The sequence below is a fragment of the Carassius auratus genome, unplaced genomic scaffold (assembly GCF_003368295.1).
Source record: "Carassius auratus strain Wakin unplaced genomic scaffold, ASM336829v1 scaf_tig00033347, whole genome shotgun sequence".
Taxonomy (NCBI): Eukaryota; Metazoa; Chordata; class Actinopteri; order Cypriniformes; family Cyprinidae; genus Carassius; species Carassius auratus.
Window position 1 is genome coordinate 59143 of NW_020526074.1, and position 25858 is coordinate 85000.

Below are 25858 nucleotides of genomic sequence, written 5' to 3' on the forward strand. Positions count from 1 at the left end.
AGCTGTAATACAGTCTTGCTCTACAGCGCCACACTGGTCAAACCGCATTATTGCATGCTCTCACATTTGGTAGATACAACATCAAACCACTACTCAAAAAACATTTGCCGACAATTTGTTTATCGTCAACGTTGTCGATAATGTCGACTAATTGTTTCAGCCCTAGTCAAGTCAAGTCACCTTTATTTATATAGTGCTTTAAACAAAATACATTGCGTCAAAGCAACTGAACAACATTCATTAGGAAAACAGTGTGTCAAGAGATTCAAGATTCAAGATTTTTATTCTTCACATACAAAATTATGCAAAATGATAGTTAAAGGCAGTATAAATATATATATACTAAAGTCAATACGTTACAGAAAGTCATGTGCTTTCACATCTCCCAACCGCTCAAAATCACAAAACTAGAATGCAAAACAAAAGCACCCCAAAACAGAAACTCAAAGAGAAATTAAAGACTTGACTTAACACAAGGAAAACTTAAGATTTTCTTACCTGACTGGTACTTCTTGCTCTGACTGACGCCATTATGTAGCATATATATGCATATATGCAGCATATATATTATCATATATGTGCATATATCCTCATATAGGTTCTTTACATGTAGGCAGTGTAATTCAAAGGCACAAAATCTGCCCATAAAAATGAACTGCATCTGTGAACAAAGTCCTACCGTTCACTTAAAAGATCCAATCATCCTTTTACTGAAAGCATCTTAGTGTAAAGTAAGTTTGTGGTAGCAGGGTTGTCAGATTCTTTGCCAGAGCTGGTAGTTCTTGCTCTGTAATAATCCGTTTGTGTTCAGTGGAGACTGTAATGCAGGACTCTTGAGCTGATCTCGGGACATTGCTTTAATGAGGAGGACGAGTGAAGCTGAGTGTAAATCAGACAGCGGATGATCTCGATGCACACTAATGAGTGAACGAGCCGCTGACTTCTGTTTGAGATGGATTTGGATCTGGACTTCATTTGCCTGCCGTGTGTCAGTCTCTGGGAGATTTAGATAATATCATAATCTGATCACATCACTCACACAGATTCAAATATCACAAGTCCGTTCTGTCGTCTTTCTGTCCTCACAGAAACAGAAATAACATCACAAGTCTGTCTTTATATATATATATATATATATATATATATATATATATATATATATATTGCATAAACATTTAAAGTATATTATAAGGGCAAAAATAATAATGAAGAAATATAGATATTTTTTAACGTGCTAAATATATTTATATACCATTTAAAACCTATATTAAGCATAGATTTAAGTATTTTATTATTATATATTCTGGCCGGGGAAAAAAATATTTTATTGTTTAGGATGCTGTCCATCAGTCAGATTGTCAAGTCAAGTCAAGTCACCTTTATTTATATAGCGATTTAAACAATATACATTGCGTCAAAGCACTGAACAACATTCATTTGGAAAACAGTGTCTCAATAATGCAAAATGATAGTTAAAGGCAGTTCATCATTGAATTCAGTTATGTCATCTCTGTTCAGTTAAATAGTGTCTGTGCATTTATTTGCAATCAAGTCAACGATATCGCTGTAGATGAAGTGACCCCAACTAAGCAAGCCAGAGGCGACAGCGGCAAGGAACCGAAACTCCATCGGTGACAGAATGGAGAAAAAAACCTTGGGAGAAACCAGGCTCAGTTGGGGGCCAGTTCTCCTCAGACCAGACGAAACCAGTAGTTCAATTCCAGGCTGCAGCAAAGTCAGATTGTGCAGAAGAATCATCTGTTTCCTGTGGTCTTGTCCTGGTGCTCCTCTGAGACAAGGTCTTTACAGGGGATCTGTATCTGGGGCTCTAGTTGTCCTGGTCTCCGCTGTCTTTCAGGGATGTAGAGGTCCTTTCTAGGTGCTGATCCACCATCTGGTCTGGATACGTACTGGATCCGGGTGACTGCAGTGACCCTCTGATCTGGACACAGACTGGATCTGGTGGCTACGGTGACCTCGGAATAAGAGAGAAACAGACTAATATTAGCGTAGATGCCATTCTTCTAATGATGTAGCAAGTATATTGGGTGTTATGGGAAGTGTTTCCGGTTCCGGTTTACCTAATTAATGCAGCCTAAAAATTTGTTAACGGATTTGGATATTAAAAGCATATTAGTATGTTATGTGTAAGCCAGGTTAAAGAGATGGGTCTTTAATCTAGATTTAAACTGCACGAGTGTGTCTGCCTCCCGAACAATGTTAGGTAGGTTATTCCAGAGTTTAGGCGCCAAATAGGAAAAGGATCTGCTGCCCGCAGTTGATTTTTATATTCTAGGCATTATCAAATTGCCTCAAGTTTTGAGAACGTAGCGGACGTAGAGGAGTATAATGTAACAAGAGCTTGTTAAAATACTGAGGTGCTAAACCATTCAGGGCTTTATAAGTAATAAGCAATATTTTAAAATCTATACGATGTTTGATAGGGAGCCAGTGCAGCAATGACAGGACCGGGCTAATATGGTCATACTTCCTGGTTCTAGTAAGAACTCTTGCTGCTGCATTTTGGACTAGCTGTAGTTTGTTTACCAAGCGTGCAGAACAACCACCCAATAAAGCATTACAATAGTCTAACCTTGAAGTCATAAATGAATGGATTAACATTTCTGCATTTGACATTGAGAGCATAGGCCGTAATTTAGATATATTTTTGAGATGGAAAAATGCAGTTTTACAAATGCTAGAAACGTGGCTTTCTAAGGAAAGATTGCGATCAAGTAGCACACCTAGGTTCCTAACTGATGACGAAGAATTGACAGAGCAACCATCAAGTCTTAGACAGTGTTCTAGGTTATTACAAGTAGAGTTTTTAGGTCCTATAATTAACACCTCTGTTTTTTCTGAAATTAGCAGTAAGAAATTACTCGTCATCCAGTTTTTTATATCAACTATGCATTACGTTAGTTTTTCAAATTGGTGTGTTTCACCGGGCCACGAAGAAATATAGAGCTGAGTATCATCAGCATAACAGTGAAAGCTAACACCATGTTTCCTGATGATATCTCCCAAGGGTAATATATAAAGCGTGAAGAGTAGTGGCCCTAGTACTGAGCCTTGAGGTACTCCATATTGCACTTGTGATCGATATGATAACTCTTCATTCACTGCTACGAACTGATGCCAGTCATATAAGTATGATTTAAACCATGCTAATGCACTTTCATTAATGCCAACAAAGTATTCAAGTCTATGTAAAAGAATGTTGTGGTCAATTGTGTCAAACGCAGCACTAAGATCCAATAAAACTATTAGAGAGATACACCCACAATCAGATGATAAGAGCAGATCATTTGTAACTCTAAGGAAAGCAGTCTCAGTACTATGATACGGTCTAAATCCTGACTGGAAACTCTCACATTTTTCTCTAAGAAGGAATATAATTGTGTGTTTGCGCGCGTGTGTGTGCGTGTGGGTGTGTCTGTTTTTCTCGTACACGTCATGCTTTCTTACTAAATAATATGATGCATTTCATAGCATTTTTGCATTCATTGATTATTTGTGTGTTGAATTAGTCTTGGATTCTCCCTTAATTAGCTGAAAAACACCACAAGCACACGATTCCTGTCTGAATCTGAGCCACATTACAACAGTTTGATCCATTCCCAGCACTTTATGTCATGCACAACATTTTGTTATGTTATTTGACATTAAATATTGGATTATAAGCTGGGAATGGATTTTTCTACTTTTTTAGCATTACTTTTATCATAATAAATGTTTGACATTTGAATACTTTTGTTATTTTAATAAGCACATTCAAGCATGTCTTCTATATACATTCTTGTTTTGTGGAAAGTTTTTATTGATATTTTTGAATTCAGTGTCAACAAATCAGATAATATTAGGCCTTTTTTTGCAAATCAGCATAATTGTTTTCCAAGATGCAGTTCTGCGTCATTCGTAATTTTGACTGGGTCACGGTCTGTTGGTTTCATTTTCACTGATAATTATAAAGCCGAACACCCGTCCATTTGTGTATGGAAATGTGCTGTAGTCTTCATATTGCCAATATTGTCATATTCAGAAATCTTTGAGCTGAGTAGTTCAGGCTTTGGTTTGCTGTGTCTGTGAGCGTTTGCTTCAGTCTGTTTCTGTGGTCTTTATCAAAATCAGAAATATCTGCACTCCTAAAGATGATTTCACTAAAGATTAGTGTGTTTTGACCTAAATTCGTCTTATTTGCCAAACCCAAACCCAATAATAAACATTAATGTATTTTCAGAGTGCTTTATTTGACAAACGGAGAAGCACTCATCTCATCATGCCATCATGGGCGTGTTTTGATTTTGAGATTTTAGATGTTATCTGTCTGTTCTTGGCTCTATGAGTGTCGCCATATGGCCTGCCGCTGGTCACTACAAGAGTCCAGATATGACCAGAGACCATTTAATCTTCTTCTTCACACACACACACACACACACACACACTCATGACATGAGTGCCAGCTGGGCAAACCAATACATGCAGGACTTTAATACTTATACACACACATGCACATCCACTCTAAAATGAATTTGCATTCATCTCTAGCCCAGATTTTACTGCAATAGAAATGAGGGTACAAACGATCAGCTTCTAACAGGATGCAATAATTTGAGCAGTGCCAGTCTTAAGTACAACTATAATTAATTACATTTTGAAGACACCCAAATTGCATTATTTATTTATTTTTGCAAGTTATAAAAATGGGTTTAAAAAGCCTTGAAGTTTAAAAATTGAATCTGCAGTAATTGTCAAAAAGTTTGAAAACATTATGATTTTTAAATATTTGAAAGAAGTCTCTTCTGCCCAACAAGGCTGCATTTGTTTGATGAAAAAGTACAGTAAAAATTATGAAATATTTTTACAATTTAAAATGTGTTTTCGATGTGACTCTCTGTTAAAATGTAATTTAATGCTGTGAACTAATCTGAATTTCAGCATCATTACAATCAATGTTGAAAACAGTTGTGCTGTCCAAATATTTATGTGAAAAAAAAAAAGTTTTTACTGTGTTTTTAACTAAAAAAAATGCCAACTTGGAGTTTATTCTTTCAAAAACACAAAAATATGTTCATCGTTCCAAACCATACAGTATATAAAATATAATCATATATAACTAATTTATAAGATGGAAGATGTCATCTAAATATCTGTTTAGTTTTATATAAATTAATTTTTATTGCAATTCCGTAAACTCCTTTATCTGTCATTTCAGTTCCGATTCTGTGCATCACAAGAAATTGAATTGAAATTCACCCTCATGAACTGAGAATGAAATACTAGCTAATTGTGTGTCTCTTGAAGCTCAAATCATTGTGATGCTTGCAGCATGAATCATCTTGTCGACAGCGTCCAGACGAAGCGATGAGCTTCAACAACAATAACACAGTTAAAAGAGAAACAATACAATGATAGAGAATAAAAAGAGAATTTAATATGAAGGAATTAAAAGTTTATGCAGCCACATCGTCATCACTGAGTCATTCTTAGGCTCTTTTACCATTTCATTTGCATTTCTCTTCCTCACTTCTTTGAGAAGGAGAAACTTCTTGACCTTCTATGCTGTATTTACTTACTGCAAAAGCAAGTCTTTATCATCTGCTCTCTCTTTTTTTTTCATGGTTAAAGGACTCCGGTTGCTTAGAAAGCAGAATAGACGGCGAGACAATGAGATCATCGTAACAGATGTAGAAATAGAGGATTACTAAAGTATTAATCTGTTGGAGAGACAGTCTGCATGTTGGATTCTTGACTAAGCTTTGTACAATAAAGCATCAGCATTCAGTTTTTGCTATAAATACTGTATGACCCATAATCAGTCTACAAACTCATATGCCAAACTTTATATATGACATTTACTGCCTCTGTGAGAATTTATAGAAAATGCACACAATGCTAAGAAGCAGGTGTGTAAAGAGGATTCACTTCAACAGAGGAACTACAGAATTCAACAGATGTAGAAGACGAAACTGAGAAATGACGCAGTATTTCTGCTGTGTAGTTTTATGCTTCTTCAGATTTGTGATCATTCAGAGCTCTCTAGACACATCATATTGTGTTAAGTAAGGATTTTAAGCATATGGTGAATGACTATTTTTCAACATTTTTATCCAGTGCATGACTGAAGCCATCTGCTCGGTGTTTCTCTCTTTTAATTGGCTTGATTGATCGTTTCTAGTGTCTCAGCAGATCTGCTGTACTGGAGAACTGTACTGTGTGTGTGTGTGTGTGTGTGTGTGTGTGTGTGTGTGTGGACTGATAAAAATTTATTCACAATCATTAAATCAATTTAAACACAATTTTAATATATTATTTATGTATGCATGTTGGTTTGTTTGTTTCTCAAACCTTATTTTACACCCATTATGTTCCTGATCCTTGATGGTTTCTGTAAAGAAATGCTCTCTAAAATTCCTCATTTTCTTTCTCATTTTGTGCATTTACTTAAATTACTGTCTGGTCAATTTATAAAAATATTTGAGAATTTATTTTTATTTTTATTTTATTTTCCCTAAGTACAACCGGAAGTTGGGACTTTTAATTTGTTACACCTGTCTGGAGGGAGCAGGTGTCTGTTTGAGGCCTTTAGTTCAGCTTCTCTGAAATAATTCCATCCCTGTGTTTTTCTAAATGGATTTTCAAGAATCTTCGTGGAATTATTTTGATTAATCTGGCAGCAAACTGGATGATTTCAGGACACGGGGAATAAACACATATTGAGGTCAGTCTGTGGACATATTTTCACTTTTTTCTGCTTGTGTTGAGTTGTTCAGTTTTGATTCTTGATTTCAGAATTGAATGTGTTTGCAATTGTTAATGATTTATGAGAAACTCTTTAGTCAAGTATCTAATAATGGTGTATGAATTTAATGAGTGGATTTAGATATTTGTATATTTGTATGGATATTATTATTATTGTATATTTGTATATTTGTAGTGTGGATTATTTCTGATATCAGAAAGATCATCATAGTAAAACTGTTGGGGAAGCTCAGTGATTTCATAAGTATATTTTTCTTATTTTAACATTAGTTGCTGGCTCTCCTTTTCTGGAAGTATGTTAGTGGCATTTTTCATGATACTGTTTGTTTGTATTTATTCATTTGTTTGTTTATTGAAATGTATTTAGTTAGTTAGTTATTTATCCAATAATAATGTTATGTATTTATGCAGCATATATTCAGGGGCAAATACCCTTTTTTTTTTTTTTTTAAGAGAGAGGTGTTAGTTTCCTCTGTCATTTAAAAAATGAACCTTTTTGCAACATGTTAGCTGTTTTTAGCACATGATGCTAACGAGGGAAACTGAATTGTTCGTGAATTATTTTAGAAATGTTGCTGTGTTTCTGATTTTCTTCTGATCTGACTGTTGATTGTTAACCGCAGCAGTTCAAGCTGTGTGTGTGTGTGTGTGTGTGTGTGTGTGTGTTAAATGGTGTGATGAATCAATATTTCAGTGCTCTTTGGTTAGTTATAGTTTAGTTTTGTCCATGAGTCAGATCTCTGTCCTCCTGAAGCTCATCCGCCTCATTTATTGCTCATTTGCTTATAAAGAGCTTTTCTTCTGGTTTCTGGCTTCGGTTTTTTTCTGCTAGTTATAAGTTTAGTTTAAGAAATTAGCAAGGTGCTATGAAATTGATAGTTTATGGTATGATAAAGTTTACTCTCTTTAAGTTGTGTTCATCTGCTTCTCCTATTAGCTCGTTTTACATTGACTATAACTCCAAACAGACTAATACAATCACATAAAACAATCATTTCTCAAAATATATACTGGTAAATTGAAGATTCACTTCAATGGTCTGAGCGACTGGATGCTTTTCTGATTTTCTGTTGAACTGCAGCTCAAATGATTTCAGATATAGTGAATTAATCTACAAACGCCATCATAATGCACAATGTTTCCATCTAACATGTATTTTGAGCTGCAGATCATTATATTAATGGCGTGTTTAACTAGTTAGAAGTAACCTCTTATGAATATGTTCCTAGGTTTAAAACAAGTTAATGTTATATTTGGTTTGGAAAATTAATATTTTATTTGTAAACAATTTTTTTCCCACTTATTTCAGTAAATGTCATAAAAATAGCGAGCTGAGCAAGTAGTATCACTGACAGTGTCGTGTAAACATGACTGAAGACTCGAAAAGATGAACGATTCAGTTGAGTCGTTTACACTGGATTGATTCAAACTCCAAAGTTCAAGTGATTCACTCGCAAATAAAGAGTTCAAAAGAGCCATTCATTTTCGAATTTCGACATCGCTCAGTTAAACCATTGCATCGAAAAATGATTCACTATTCGAAGCACTCTAATCGAGTCACGTATTGCAAAGCATTTGATTTAGATCGGGACTTCAAGTCACCTAGAATGAATCATTTGATGCAGATCGTGACTTCAGAGCGGGTTCGCCAAACGTTTTGTGAATTGAATAATAATTCGCGATTTGCTTCTTTCTGTTTGAGTCCTGATTTTTACATATATCCCTTAATAAAATTAACAATGGTTTTGCTATATTAAAGTCTAGTAACCATGCTTTTTGCATAACCAGTTTTATTACAAATACCATGGTTAAACTAAATGATATTGATTTTTTTTTGGAGTAAAACTTTATTTTACATAGGGCTGCACTATAATTCGAAATGAAATCGGAATTGCGATTAGACAGAAGCTGTGATTATCATTTTTTTTCGTAAATGTATACATGCATGTGTGTGTCTTTTACATATACATAATATACACGGTAAACACCATGTTATAAATAAAATATTTTATTTTGGATGCGATTAATCATGACCAATCGTTTGACAGCACTCATTTAAATGCTTTCATTAATTCAACGTGACTAATAATTGGCAACACAACTATGGCGACATTTGTTCTTATTATTAAAACTTTCATTATAATGAAGTATATGCAATGCTAATCGAATATTATGAAATGTGTTGCATGCTTTATTCTGTGTAAGAGCCACATCATCTCACAGAAGGATTTATTTCAAACACTCGACTGACGTTATGAAGAGAGTTTGGAGTAAAAACATGTTTTTAAATATGGTATTTTCACATGCTTTCAGATGGAGCAGCATTTACTACACAGAGCCGTAGTTCACGGAGAAGCTACATAAAAAGCTAATGTTATCGCGAACAGTTTCTTTGAGTACATAATCGTATGATTATATCATTTTATTATTATAATTTTTATTTTTTTTGCATTGCTTATCAGAGAACTCTGTATAAAATGCTGCTCCACTTGGAGATTTACTACTAATCACAGAATCGGCTTTACTGACAAAATTGCATGACAATCGCATTCAATTAATCGTGCAGCCCTAGTCTGATATCATTTGTTATGATTTTCAAGGTAAAGTAACGAAAATTAGAAGTTGACTTGCAACTAGCTGAAATAAAATAAGTATATTTTATTTTATATCTATAGTTTAATTTCTATTGTATTTACTTGAAATTGTATTCAAGTTCCGATAATGTGTGTTTTTTTATGGTTTTTAGTTTTGGTCTTGTAAACCAGATGCATTAGACTGTTTGTGTAGCTGTGCGTTCATGTGTTTGGACACTTGTGTCCGCCAGAGACAACGCTGGAAGCATGAATGATGTATTAGCTGGAAGCAGCTCTAATGAATCCGTCAATGCGGGGATGGAAACGTTTGTATGGCTCCTTTGTATCAATCAGACACACTCTCTCCTGGGAAATCGATCGGCAGCGGCTGCTTTACAAGCCCCGGGTCACCAGCACTTATCCTGGCCTTGTTTGTGTTGAGAGAGAGAGACAGGAGAGGAGGATTTTAGGATTGAAGCCGTTTATGAGGACATGTAGTAAGATTAGCTGTTGACTTGGTAATGCACTCATAAAGCAGGCGAGAGGTTTTACTTAAAAAGCAATGTTATATATGAAAGGTTTTTGCATTTGCTGTGCTCTTGCATCATGTTTTTCTGAATCACTGATGACACTGAACGGCTCTGATGTAGTAGCATTTACTGCATGAAGTATCGTTTAAATAGTAATGTATGAGATCATGTTCTGTTAAAATGTGTTATATTGTCAGAGCAAAAGTGATATAATGTTTTCTCCTTGTATGGTATTGTTTTATTAAGGATTATGCATTCTGTATCATTTATCGTGTAAAAAAATAACTTGTGTTCAGTTGCGGCTTTAAACTTTTAATTGTAATTAAATTGCCTGTACAAGTCATTTTATGTGTCAAAACATTTCGAATTTCATTTTTCAACGTTTTAATAATTTTGTGTTTTTATAATTTTTATTTTTCCCCCTTATTTCATAGTGTTTTTTTTTTAATGGACTCCCCCCCCCCACCCCCCCCCCCTTCAGTTACGTGCATCATATTGAACTAAATGAAAATGAAACTTAAACTTAAGTTATAATTGTTTCGACTGGTTCCCAAGATCCTGTTGTTATTATTTTCAACAATAAAGTATTTTACAGTAAAATTTCAATTTATAACTAATTTCTTTGCCTTTAAAACCTCTATTTTAAAAATACAGTTATATAATATATTACTGCTTTAAATTAAAATTTTACTGTAACATTATTATTAATAATAATAATAACAATAACAATAATACATTTTACAGTACATATGTAATGTATACCTGTAATATATTTCTTTCTTTAAAAAAAATCTAATAAAAAAAATTAAGAATTATATTATTATATATATATATATATATATATATATATATATATATATATATATATATATATATATATATACATACAATTACAGTATACATTATAATAATATTAGTTATTTCAGAAATTTATTTATTTTAGTTTTACATTAATATGATGACTTAATAGCATTTTGTCAACTCGCGAACCTCCACTTTGGAAACCCTGAGTTAAAATAATGCAAAAACATATGAAGCCATGACTTATTGATTATATCATTTTATGTTTATAGTGGTAAACTCTATTCGTGTTTATGTATAGAGATATAGCGAGAGTGTGGATTTTATTGATAAAGTCATTCTGAAGCTGAGGAAGGTCGTCAGGTGTATATGACAGGAGCTGATGGAAGAGCGATGAAGGATGCAGGAAGGTCGTAGAGATAAAAAGCAAATGCATTGTGGTTCGTAATCGTAGAGCTGCAGTAATTACCACTGCATCGCTGACGAGCCCTTCAGACGAGGACTGCACTAAACACACATGAAACACACTCACTCACACTCATCCAGAGCTGAAGGACAGCTGGGCGATGATTCCCATTCAACTGATGTGAAAGAAACCCTTCAGTCCTCAGCTCCGGTGACCTTAGAGCCGAAAGATTTCTACATACAAAACTGAATTTGCCTCATTTAACACATACCTTTACATCTTTACATACCTTTACATTTTAGGACTGTTAAGTGTGCTAGATAAAGGTTTATTAGTAGGAAACAGAAAATGAACATATTACTGATGTTTTCTCATTTGTAAAGTAAGAAGAGAACCTTTTTTTTACTGCTCTTTGCCTTTATTGTGCTATATTTTAGAAATGCTCCCCAAAATTCATCGGTCTCTCAATGCTTCAAGAAGAAACGTCATTAAAACATGCCTATAAATACATTTAATCCGCTTAAGTGCTTCCATTGCAAGTGATAATTTAGCAATTTTAATGTAAATCAATGCAGATTGTTGAGCTGTGAGCTGTGGAGACTCGAGCCGCAGATGACATTAACTTTACTCTGACAATTTACTCCTCAAACTCTTTCGTTGGTGTTTTATCATATGTTAAAAACAGTTGCTGATGTGCCGTATGAAGGCTTTTCTCAACAGAGATGGTGAATGAGAAGAAGCTTTAGTGTTATATGTGTTTATAGCACATCAGCCTGAGGAGTATCTGAAGAAACCAGATTTAAAAACTGCTTCTTATATTTCTTGTGCTGCTGAACCTCAGTTTTTGAGAAAAAATAAATAAATAATATTTTATGGATTATTTTGGTGTTCATTTAAAGGGGTTATGAACTACCTTTTCAAGATTTTCACATCAAAAAAGCATCATATTTTAGAAGTAATAGACTATTTTCTGTCCTGTTTTTGATCCCTTCATCAGAATGCACAGCATCATCTTTTAGTTTCAATCTTTCTGAAAATCCCCATCAAATCCTGCCTTGTTTTTAACCGCATTGCATTCGATTAATCGTGCAGCCCTAGTTTAGTTTCTGTGTAGACCTGCGTTTTTGTCACAAATTGGTGGGTGGGGCGAAACAGACAGGGGTGTGTTTTCCAAAAGCATCATTAGCTAACCATGGTCGCAAGTTCTGTTGTTACCAGCATAGTTCAATGATTCTGGGTTTCCCGAAACCATAATTCAAACAAATGTTCACAATCAGCGTCACAAACTTATGTGGTTGAAACTACAGCTCTCGACCTGTGGTTAGAAACATAGTTTCTTGTTAGTAAGGCTTAAAAAATATGGTCTTGGGCACAATAAGCAAGCTAACATGCAGTATTATCTGTATCTTCAATTCTATCTAACAATAAAATGCAAGGATATAAAAATAGTAAATTAGTCAGTAGTTAACATGTTTAATACAGCAGCATCTTAGAGATCTCTAATCAGCTAAACAGCATAAGTTAGTCCTCCACCACGTGCGTGTGACTCCATTAACAGTGGACCTATGTTGTTTGACCAATGTGGTTCAAATGCCAGGTATGTGACCATGTTCATGAAACTAGCTAGTTTATTTTCAAAACAATGCATCATACTAAGGTGGTTAATCAGCGAGTTACGTCGTTGTTTGGGGAACGCAGCCCAGGGCTGTAGAATCAGTGGGAGGGGCTAAACCCGGAAGTGATGTAGAATTAGTGGGTGGGGCTAAACAGGCAGTGAGGTAAAATCGGCGAGCGGGCAGCTAAACCGGAAGTGATGTAGAATCAGTGGGTGGGGCTTAACAGGCAGTCATGTAGTATTGGTGGGTGGGGCTAAACAGCCAGTGATGTAGAACCAGGTATTGATGATTATATGCGTAGGCGGAGCTTATCCATACTATAACATCATAGAGTAGAACATTCCACAGCTGGTTTGTTATATAGCCTTCAATACAAGCTGTTTTTAGACTACGGCTGGGCGATATATATCTAACGATATGATCATGCGCATCTAGTCAGTAAATCTGGTTCTAATCACCTGCTTATAATTGGAGCAACATTTAATAGACAGAGCCGTAGATCACTTACAAGCTACAAAATATCGCGTTCATTACATTAGACCAATCGCCTTCGATAATGAACGCGATATTGCGTAGCTTGTAAGTGATCTACGGCTCAGTCTATTAAATGTCGCTCCAAATATAATCAGGTGATGGAGATTTAGCGGTTTTTAGTTCAGAAACGTAAATAGTACAATGACTTCTTGTGTCAAAAGATCAAGGGGATTTAGATTTCTTAGTTCATGAAGCCTTTATAAACTGAAAATAAGCTCAGATCAATGAGGGCTATGATCAACCAGTTCCAAAAAGCTTGGTCTTTGGTGATAATATAACATAATGAGCAGGGCCGTGCACAGACCTTTTGAGGGGCATGTGCTGAAACTGAAAAAGGGCACCCCCCTCCCTTTTTTATATCAATTATATATTCTCTTTTTTTAGCTATTCTGTTTGGTTTCATAAGCTAATTAGTATTAATTGGTTAACATGATTATGAATGACATTGAGAAGAGGGGAAGGTGAGCAATGAGTCAAGTATTTTTGACAAACTTTTTTGAAATATAATTTAAGTAATTATGTCCAACTCAATTCCAGATTATAAGAAACTATAGCCATACCGTTACTATAACATATCCAACATGTTTCCGCCTACCTGGCAAAAATTTGATACTGTGGTGGACCAGGGATGTTGGTCTCTCGAAGGTCTCTTATTCACTACACTTTCCCTAAAATAAGCCAGCAATGAAAAAATAAAGAAAAATAGTGTGAAAAGTACAGTTGCAGTGAAAAGCATTTCTGAAGGATCACGTGACACTGAAGAGTACTGAACTGGAGTAATCATGCTGAAAATTCAGCTTTGATCACAAAAATAAATTACATTTTAAAAATATTCAAATAGAAAACAGTTATTTAAAATTGTAAAAATATTACACAATATTTCTGTTTTTGCTGTATTTTGGATCAAATAAATGAAGCCTTGGAATGAATCATGAATTACATTCTGCATGATAAAATATAAAGATTTCACAGTGATCTTCTGTAGTTGTTTTAGTTACTACTACATTACTGTAGTAAAACCATGATTTACTGCATTTTGTACATGTGAGGACGATCGGAGAGTATACCATAATATGAATAACACAAATTAAGTGTATCAGCAATCATAAATCAAAGAAGAAATTTCTCAGAAATATATGTTAGGTGACGAGGATCATTCGTCGCTTTGTGTAAGTTCCAGTACGAAAAAGCGCGGGGGCGCACCTGTTATGATTTTCCGATGGTAAAAACAAATAATATGTTGTTCTATTACTTATCAATATATAGTTTTTCACCAGCGAATGTGTGCAAATGTGAATTTATTTTCTGTCTGTCATTAAAACGGCGACGGCGCCTGCCGCTGCCGGCATCACATTACATTTTAATCTACATGTTACAAACTAGTTTTTGTAGCTATATAGACGGAGCGCTCAGTTTTTCCTGTGGTAAAATGCATTTGGCCAAAATTGCATTTTATAAAAGATGAAATGCTACTGTATGCACAGGCTATTTAAGTGTGTTAATGTATTGGCTATGACTAGATGGCAAATGCTAGCCCTCTCTTTCAGGCGACACCCCCACATGTCTCAGTCAGTGAGTCAGTCAGACATCAAATAAATAAAATATGAGCCTTTATAGACATAGTGTTTAGTAGTACTTATTCAAACAAGATATTTATTTACCCTTCGCAAACTTTGTTCAGCTCAGCTGGTGTCTACTGTGCGGCTGCTGTGGAACTTCAGTTGATTCAATGAATATAGAGGGGGCGGAGTTATCAGCTTACTGACAGCTTGAGGATCGAATAAGATTTACACAAGCTCGTTTTAAGAACTTTCATTTGCTAAATATTTGTAAAACAGACAGACAGACGTAAAGGGTAACCAATAGCATTGATTAAAAAAAATAAAAATAAAAATAAAAAACACCACCAAACAAAGGGCACTTCGGAGTGTAAAGGCAAAAAGGGCATGTGCTCTGCACAGGTTGGGCCCTACCTGTGCACGTGCCTGATAATGAGAGATTTTTAAATTCTCATTTTTAAAGGCTGGTCATAGTTTAAAGTTGAAAGTTTTATACATTTTTGGGGGAAGTTATATATTGTGTCAGCAAATTCAGTAAGTTTTAGTCCAATGGGATGATGTTAACTAGCCTTTTTGTGTCAAAATGACCAGAACATGACATAAGATCCAGTGTTTGAGTGAACAGAAACTCATCTGCCCTCATTTTCCTCAACAGAATCTTGACAGTACGTTTGCCTTTTCTGTTTGATTAGCATCAGTTCAAGAGCCTGCTGAGATGAAGAGCTGAATAAATCATGATCACTTTAGCTCGTATTTAGGATGAGAGATGTGATACAGACTAAACGCACGACACAAGCTGCAGTGAAAGTGCTGCATTTCAGTAGTGTTGGGTGTAACTACAGTAGTTACATTAATTTGATTACCGTAATTACTGTAATTTGATTACTTTTCCCTTGAAAAAGTAGGGGATTACTCTTATTTTTTCTGTAATTTAATTACAGTAACTTATATAATTGAACTAAATACCGTGTATAGACTGTAGAACATTTCTACACAATGCAATATAGCTGCACGATAAATCGCATGCAATATTTAATGCGCATCTTGTCAGTCAACCATAAAAACTCCATTGAAAAAAAACTCCAACAAAAACATTGACAGCTCATAGACAGTACTGAAAGAATTATGATTTTTAAATGTATTTGAAAGTCTCTTCTGCTCACCAAGGCTGCATTTAATTAATCAAAAATACAGTAAAAATTTTGAGATATTTTTACAATTTAATATGGCTGTTTTCTATGTGAACATCTGTTTAAATATAATTTATAACTGTGGTCAAAACTGAATTTTCAGCATCAGTTACTAGTGTCACATGATCTTCAGAAATCATTCTAATATGCTGAATTGAAGCTCAAGAAACATTTCTGATTATTATCAATGTTGAACACAGTTGTGCTGCTGAATATATATATATATATATATATGTATACAAAAAAGCACAATATAAATATTTTTACAGTATTTTGGATCAAATAAATACAGACTTAAAAAGAGGCTCTTTCAAACACACACACACAAAAAAAAAAAAAAAATCTGAATTATTTTTGACCATCCTTTAATTTTTACTGTTACTATCTTGTTTTAATATTTTAATTTGAATTAATATATTAATAGTTGGTGCTTATCTTAACACAAAAATATTTTAATAAATATAAATCACTACGATTAAGGCTTACTGGATTTTATTAAGCATTGTTGAGTGTTTTTCAGTTCTGTCCAGGAATGTTTATTTCAGTGAAATAGTTCTTGTGATTTATCGTTCAGAATAGCATGCACTGATAAATCATGAATTATTAAAGTAAACGCAGTCGGTTGTGATTTCGTGTTGAGGTTAGGAGATGTTCATCTGCGTTATTGTAGCACAGCCGTGAGTTTCTGATGAAACTCGTCGAGACTCTCGGAGTTTCTGACACGCCAAAGAAAATATCGACTCCTTGGGAAAAACAATAAGCAGATTTCAGATCCAATCACAGGTGGAGATGTGACGAGGCTGCTAGTAATCACATGAAAGAGATGTGTGAAGAAGTTGCAACAACACAATAAATAATTGAGCGGCATTTAATTCAGAGCGCTGTGTAGAAACGAGTGTAACGGGGATGATCTCTGATTCATAAAGCACACGCTGCGTTCCTCAAGTCATGTGTGTCAGGACTAAAGAGTTTGCACACTGTCATACTCTCTCACTGTTTCTCATGCATCTGTCACGGTGAATGCATTTTAATTCTGTTCATACATTATCTGTGAATCAAACCTATGACGCAGTTGTTGCTAGTGACATCTTAATTTTTTGAGCTTTAGGAAACAATCAAATTGAAATACTATTAGTTGTATTTATATTATTAGTATGTGTTACATATTTTTTATTATTAATAATGTGTTTTTTTATTTTAGTGTAAATGTTAATAATTTGTCATTTTATTAGGTCATATATATATATATATATATATATATATATATATATATATATATATATATATATATATATATATATATATATATATATATATATATATTATTTTTTTTTTTTAATAAGTTTATAAAGTTTTATTCATTTATAAATTTTCTAGTACAAACAGGTAAATGCAAAATTAAGCATTTTTTAATTTTTCATATATTATTATTAAATATTATTTATTTGTTATTTTTGTTTAATATTTCTAATTTGATTATATTTTTATGTTTTCAATTTTACCTTTAATTAAAATAAAATAAAATAAAATTAATACTAAACGGTGTGGATAAGCACTCTCTGGAGACTCTCTGAGGCTGAATGATGTTCCTGCACTGAAACTCATCTGCTTTCATCATTTCCTGCTCAGAATGATTCATAAAAGCACATGAAAGCACTGGTATCTGTGGGAAATTAATGACAGAAAAGACTTCTTTAAATAATCTGAGAGCTTCATCCATCCTGCTCCATCGCTGGGGTTTTATGGCCTCCATCGTTCATGCCGTGGCCTTCTTTTAGTCCTTTAATGATAATCAAGAGTTATTTGAGATTAAATCTTCCATTTGACACAGTAAATGAAGTGAATACCGTAGTACAGTGACTTTGTGTGGAAGGTAGTAATTGTTTTTGGACATGTAACTTGTAGTCTTTTGTATTCGCCAGGGCTGCATTTATTTGATCAAAAATACAGTAAAAAATCTGAAATTGTATTACAATTTAAAATAGCCATTTTCTGTGTGAATCTGTGTTAAAGTGTAATTTATTTCTGTGATGCTCCGCTGTATTTTCAGCATCATTCCTCCAGTCTTCAGTGTCACATGATCTTCAGAAATCAGAATAATATGATGATTTACTGCTCAAGAAACATTTCTGATATTAATGTAACAGTAAAGACATTTATAATGCTACAAAAAAACTTCATATTTTAATTAAATGCTGTTCTTTTGAACTTTCTATTCATCAATGAATCTTCAAAAAATATTTTGTTTTTACAAACATTTTACGCAACAGAAAAAATTATTTCTGAAGATCATGTGACACTGAAGACTGGAGGAATGATGCTGAAAATACAGCGGAGCATCACAGAAATACATTACACTTTAACACAGATTCACACAGAAAAAGATCACAATTTAACTGCATTTTTAATCAAATAAATATAGCCTTGGTGAGCAGAAGAGACCACATTGAATATTCGAGTACAACATTATCTGGACATTTGTACAAATCCCACAGACACATTAATGTACATTTATGCATTTTGTAGATGCTTTGATCCAAAGAAAGGAAGAAACACTATGTTGGTGATGCTTTGCAGAGACAAATGCATGACAATGTTTTTTCTTCTTATCTTTGTCTGAGTAAAGAAACACGAATTCTCCAAGTGCAAAAAAGAGAGGAGAGCTTTGTAAATTAATCTCTTTCATTTTGCTGTTACGCTTTCGCTGTTACAGCTTCTGCCGCAAAACGGGATTCCCTTGATTCTCATGAGCTGCTTCATGTTGTTAAGAACTGCTGCTGCGACCAGCGCTTCAGTTCAGGGTTTACACAAATGAACTTCATGTAGTGCCAAGTCTGTTTGATTAAATGTGTGAAGGAGCAACAGAACAGCACTGAAACACACGGGTTCTGTTAGTAACTAATGCAGTTTAATACATCTGAATAATCTCTGTCAGTTCAGACCTCCGATCTAAAATACAGTGTTATTTTCTGCGATTTGTAGAAGAACGAAAGACATTGAAAATAGAAAGTGAATAAAAAAACATAAATGTTAACAAATATGCATTTATGCTTATATGCATAACTTTATTAATCCATGCTTTTTCTTTTTATTTCATAATGTTTATTTGAACATTAGTTTATGTGCATGTGCACAATCATCAGCATTGCATCTGAATGTTATATGCAATACAAAATAATATTCTAACTACATTTTGCATTCATTTAAATCACTATGCAGTGTTGTGCTTTCACAATTTCAGAAGTTATTCTTCTTAGAAGCGTTTATTTCCGCATTGCATTATATGTTTGGATCATTTAAATATCATCTTACAAAGACATATTATTGAAGATATAGAACATATAGATTATTTTAAGTCTGTATCTGCTCTACTGTTATAAAGATTGCATTGATTTACATCACAAGCTACAGAATGCCATTATAGAAATATGGAAATTGCGTATTTCTTAGCTGTTTTTACTTCATATTTCTCACTATATCAGGTTATATTAGCCATAAAAGCATGATGCATCAGACAAAGAGATTGTTTTTAGCTATATTTTTTATAGAAGACTATTATTTCATATATCAGGCTTTACAGGGTTAAACAGGCTTATATAAGACGTGATCACTAGTTATTCTTTGTAAACAATGCTTTGAAACAATGCATATCATGAAAATAAATATATTTGAGTGAAATAACCTGTTCAAATCAAGCTATATGTTGTTTTCTAACAAAAACTATCTTGGCTGCTGTCCGTGGTGCTGAACGCCGCCTTTACAAACACAGAACAATCCACTGAGGAACTGAGGCTTTTTCAGAAACATTTACAGTCAGCGTGAAAAGAGAGATGTCTTACAGAGACACATTCAAATAAACATCACTCTTCATTCAGATTAAGAGTATGTGCTGTAGATGTGAGTGCTGCATTGAAGAGCTGCAGGAATGTAATTGGGATGCCGCAGTGCACTCTGGGTAAAAGACGCTTTCAGCTCCAGCCCTGAGTCACGTATGGAGATCACAGCATGACTGAAGAGGCGCCTGTTTTTGTGAATGAAACTCGTGGCTGCTCACAGACTGATCTCTCTCTTCCCGGAGCAGACGAATGCTGGCGGCAGGCTTTCTAAGCACAGACGCTCATCACACATGACCTTACACCAGAGCCGCTGCGCTCCAGTCTGGGGTTTTGGACACGGACCGCCTCTAGCTGATGGGAACTGAGACTGTTTACATCTCTAAAGGCTGAATTATCTCTCTTCACCATGTTGTCTGATTTAATGGGGGTTTTAAATGTAACAGGGACTGCACAAAATGTTCAGCATCAGTTATTAGAGTTTATGTATTAATGTTTATTTCTATATTTATTTAATTACATATATGTATTAATATGTATATATGTGTCTGTGTGTGTGTGTGTGTGGGTCAAAGACGTTAAGATGTCCGCATCAAAAGAAATCTACAAAAGTGATTTTGTGTCCATAGAAAGCACATTAAATGTAAGTAAAATATCTACTTTTAAGGTTTCAAAAAAGTTTTTGGAGAATAAAATGTCAAGATTTGGTTGAAATAATGTTACATTGTCATTTAGTGTAACACAATATTTATGCAAAGATTTAAACAACATGCTTATTCTGACGTGTACGTATTAAAATATCTAAATGAATAATGGAGCGTACTAAATTTTATTGTGTTTTAAATTAGTACAAAATTCTTCTGACAAACGGGCAAAACCTTGGAGAGTGGAAAATGTTAAAAATGTAAAATTACAACTCATTAGTATTTTTTAGGGGTGAAAGTTATTAGTCTTTTAATATGTCATAAATTGATTTTTGTTGTAAATATGCCTGACAGGATTGTTACACTGAATGACATTTTACTGTGTGTCTTCTGTAAATCAGGGCAAAATGTATGATATTTATTTCTTGCTCAGAAAAACAAAAACAAAATTGCAATTAAATAAAACAGAAAACTTTGACAACTTTCATTGTCTTATATATTTATATTTTTATGACAATTACACAATCACAATTGTATGATTTATTTACCATTTTTACTGGACTATCCAGTGATGCTACTGTGGATTTTTTTTAAATACATTTTATTTTTTATTTATTATTATTATATTTTTATGGAATTACGCAATGTTTAAAGAGAGAGAAAAAAAATGTTTATCATAATTTGTTATGATGATGTACTTACTATCCAGTGATTATATATAATAAAAGTAGTATTTTTATTTTGTTTTATATTTTGTGCTTTTTATTGTGTGTTTTATTATAATACATGTTTATGGGATTGCATTGTGTTAAAAAAAATGGGATATTTACTTATTGCAACTATTATCCAATGCATTATTTGATTATGTATTTTTATTTAACATACATTTTATTGTATTTAATTTTTTATTAGAATATTTTACCAATGTTTATTAGATTTGTTTTAAATGGTACTATCTAGTGGTACAAGTTTATTGTTGTTTATAAAGCTGAGTAGAGAAAAGAGTTATCATGACCAGTTTTGAAATGGTTTTCAACCCAACTTGGTATTTTTAGCACATCTTTTGATTTTAAAAGGCCTTTGCAAAAACACTGTCTCTGCATTAACATCTGCTTATCGCTTTAATCCTAAATGTGTTTTCAGAGGCCAAAACAACATGTTGTTCTTGGTCTTCAGCATCTGCAGTAGACACTGACATATTCCCCACTATCCTCACAGATAAAGAGGCGAAGCTGTTCTCAGGCTGATGATGCTGATAACCCCTGTGCTTCTGTGCTGTTATCAGACTGCTCTTAAGCTGATGTTGTAGGGAGCTGTGCTGCTCACAATCATTTCCACCTCTGCGGCAGACCACAGACGAGCAGAGCCCCTGCTTCCTCCAGCACTTCTCTCTTCTCTCTTCAGTCAGACAGGAGCTGACACGCGTCTGCGCATCTGATGCACATGTGTTTCTCCGTTTGCAGAACACGGTGGCCATCGCCTCCATACATTTCCCGCTGGCTACCCCTCGATCTGTGCACAACTCCACCTGTAAGCTGCAGCTGATCGTCTTCCGCAATGGAAAACTCTTTCCGTGCACGGGGAATTCGTCAAATCTTGCGGACGATGGCAAGCGCAGAAGCGTTTCGACACCAGTTGCGTTCACCAAATTAGGTAAGACTGGGATTTTTTCACATGCATTGCATCCGTGCATCTTATTTATCACCATTAAAGTGGTTTGTAATTACATTTTTTTGGTTTTTAACGTCACATGCAGTTATGATAAAACAAGCGCGTGCTTGTACGATGGTGCAACTGTCGCGTTGCAATTGTGCACGACTTGAATTGCGTGCGCAGTTTATCTTTTTTGTTAAATTTTGTGATGTGCATGTGCGTGATTGCATGCATCAGCTTCCATATAGATGCAACACTTGAGGAGTTTCCACTCGGGTTGTTACTTGACGCAATGTGTTGCTCTCCTGTACAGATGGGTGTAGCCCCGGGAGCCCCGTGCAGCCGGTTACCGTCGTTCTCCGGCACTTCTCTTTGGGTGTAGACCCCACCGCGGCATACTGGGATTTTGATCTGCTGGATGGACACGGCGGCTGGCGCGCGGAAGGCTGCCACATAACGGGCTCGGGGCACAACACGACCACCATCCACTGCGCGCACCACAACAACCTCGCCGTGCTCATGGTAAGAGTCCCGCTCGACCGAATCGGAGTATGATTGTGGAGACACAGAGCCAATGAAACACAGCGAGCATGTAAATATCAGCAAGGGCGAATGGTGTGAGGTGTGGATTGGGTGCACGTGATAATGAGGTGTACATGTCAAGTGACCGGTGCGAATTTAATTCAGTGCACGTTTAGTTGTGCAGCGCGTTTTGCATTGAGTGCATTGAGGTCCAGAATTCAAAAATAGCACTTTAGTCCAAAAAATATCCAATAAAGATGTGCTGGTCTGCTATTATGGAAGCAAGTGCAATCATACAAGAATCCTCTAATGCCATCTTTACACTGCAAAGCCGGCTCAGAAGCGGCTTATGTACCATGTAAAAGTGGATTTAGTTTTTCATTCTGCACTTTTACCCAGAAAAAATAAATGTTAAAATATGAATCTAGAAACATGAAAATAAATTAAGCTGTAAATTAATGTTGTTTGAATGTTTTTTTTTTAATAAATTAAATGTAATAATAAAAATAAATACAATTAAAATAGAAATTACAAACATTAATTAATTAATTAATAAGTGAACGCTAGTGTTATTTAAAAAAGTAGTGAATATTAGAATATGAACCAGGAAACGTGGAAGTTCTAAAAAATATAAAGATATTAAAATGCACAAGTCATTTCATTAAAATGATTTTTAAATATGATTATAAAAAAATGAAAATAAAAAGAATAAACTAAATAGTGTGTGTGTGTGTGTGTGTGTGTATATATATATATATATATATATATATATATATATATATATAAAATTGTGTTTATCTGTATAATGCATAAATATTTAAATAATTTCAAAATGTTAATTATATATATATATATATATATATATATATATATATATATATATATATATATATAATTAACATTTTGAAATTATTTAAATATTTATGCATTATACAGATAAACACACACACACACAAATTTATTAGTAAAAATATTTAAACTTTAAATTTATTTAAACTTTATTATTTAGTATTTAAACAACTTAAAAAATAGAAATGCATAAATAACCTAAAAATAAAAATAATATACAATGCATTAAAAATTAAATGAACACTGTCATGGCAACAGCTAAGATTAAGGCGGCTCTGATGCTGCATCACTTTACAAAGCAGCATCATCAGAGCCGCCTCTGCATGTTTATTCCTGCTTTTCTGCTGCACTGGGTCTTTCCACGGAGTCGGGAGCAGCTTTAACTCACTCAGTTCCGGCGCAGCGAGCATCAAACAGATCCTTCAGGATCAACTGAAATCAGTTCTCAATACAAACGGAGAATAAAAGAGTCTGCGCGTATCCAGCCGGATCTTATTTGATTCTTAAAGGATTCGTGACTCATCCCGTTAGGATTGCTTCCAATTATGATAGAAGCGCCAGCAGAAATCCTTCAGGGTTTATTCGGCAAGGGAAGGATCTCGGAAAGCCCTTATACAACAACTTTTCCTTAAAGGCGCACAGCTGGATGTGCGTCAAACGCAGTAACTCTTGTTCAGGATGTTTCTCCATCGGCTCAGCTGTGAGCCTGACTCACTCCTGAAGGACTGAAGCTCTAATAAGTGCTGAAAGCCTCAGGTTAATGAGTAATTAGCAAGAGCACTTCCCTTTATTCTTCTTCATGGCGCTTTTACGCGCAGCTCAGCGGACGCGTAATGACTCCGTCGCTCTCTATGTGGGATTTTACCGTGTGGAAGTGATCTGATGTGGATTTTGAGAGCCGAATGTTCGCCGACGAGTGGGACTCCATCGACTGGGAGGTCAGTGCGGTGCACCTCAGCGCTTTATGCGTCCAAACATGACGCGAATGCGTGCGTTGTGCATCGAAACAGGCTATTTATCGTGCATGAAAAATCTAAGTGTTTCTCGCGTAATAGAGCTGCATTTAATCGAATTTGAGGTGATCGATTCTGGTCGTGCGTGGAGATCTGAGTGGGTTTCTACAGTGAATGAAATCATGCTTTGAACTTGACGCGTTAAGGGAGGTGAAAGCGTTGCATCGCGTGTTGTTTAGCTGTGAGTGTGTGTGTGTGTGTGTGTGTGTGTGTGTGTGTGAAGAGAGAGAGCTGATGCAGTCACCACACCCGCAGTCCGCAGTGTTTGAGAAAAGAGGCTTTCAGTCCGTTTGCGACGCGCGTTTAAACGCGTCCTCAACGCGAGCGCGGTAAATTGGTTTGCGTTTGTGAACCTGTTGCGCTGCAGATGCTCCAGAATCTGTTCTCCAGAGCTGTCGCTTTACACTGACTGGGATCTTGTTCAGTGCTAGATCCCTGACTTCTCATACACAGCTGATGGAAATCAAAGAACCTGTTGTTTTTCTCCCAGATGTATTTTTACTGTCCATCATCAGTAGTTTTGTCATCTCCACAAAACTGGCTGAAATGTAACATGTGATCCTTTTTGTGATTTTGCACAAAAAAAAAAAAAAAAATTGCGATGCCCAATTTTGTTAATATTGTTAATTTTGGTTCTATTCATATTATTTGATCATATTATCAATGCATAAATATTCTAAGCCAATATTCTCAAAATCCAAACAATACTTTATTAATAAAGCTTAAAGTAATCATCTGATAATTAAATATGTTGAGCTGGTTATTAAATTACTTTTACTGATTAAATACAAAATTAAGGTTGAATAAATGCTTTTACCCACATGTCAAAAGTGCACAAATAATATAATTGAAATATGTTTTTGAATTTTAAAATCTGTATCTAGAGAAACATGAAAATACAAAGTTGTAAATTAAAATATTTAAAAAATATATAAGTGCAGAATTTTTGCAATTTAATTATTATAAATTATAATATTCAAATATGAATCTAGAAACACGTAAATACAAAAATTTGTAAAATTATAATAAATACACAGATTATGCAATTTAAATAGTTAATTTATAAAAATGTAAATGTTAATCTAGAAACATGAACAAGTGTCAAAAAAAAATAAAATATTAAATGCACAATATAATTTTATTAAATATATATTTGTAAATATTTAAATATTTATATTTAAACTTGAACATACATAAATTGTAAATAAAACGCAATAGGGAAAATTAAATGAGCGCATGAAGTGTAATTTAATTAAATATAATAAATTAGTCTAGAAACATAAAAATACAGTTGTAATTAACATATATAAGTGCAATTTTTCTAAGAACATTTAAAATATAAAAATATGAGATAAGAAACAAAATTCTAAGTT

At 34.3% G+C, this 25858-nt stretch overlaps 1 protein-coding gene across 1 annotated transcript in view; it reads left to right on the plus strand.

Annotated features, from left to right (window-relative positions):
- The window catches only part of LOC113081202 (adhesion G protein-coupled receptor A3), a 107342-nt gene that overhangs the window by 53393 nt on the left and 28091 nt on the right, over nt 1–25858 (plus strand). The window contains exons 13-14 of the mRNA XM_026253277.1: nt 21912–22101; nt 22415–22623. Coding sequence (XP_026109062.1) covers nt 21912–22101; nt 22415–22623 — 399 coding nt within the window. The remainder of the gene's footprint in view (nt 1–21911; nt 22102–22414; nt 22624–25858) is intronic.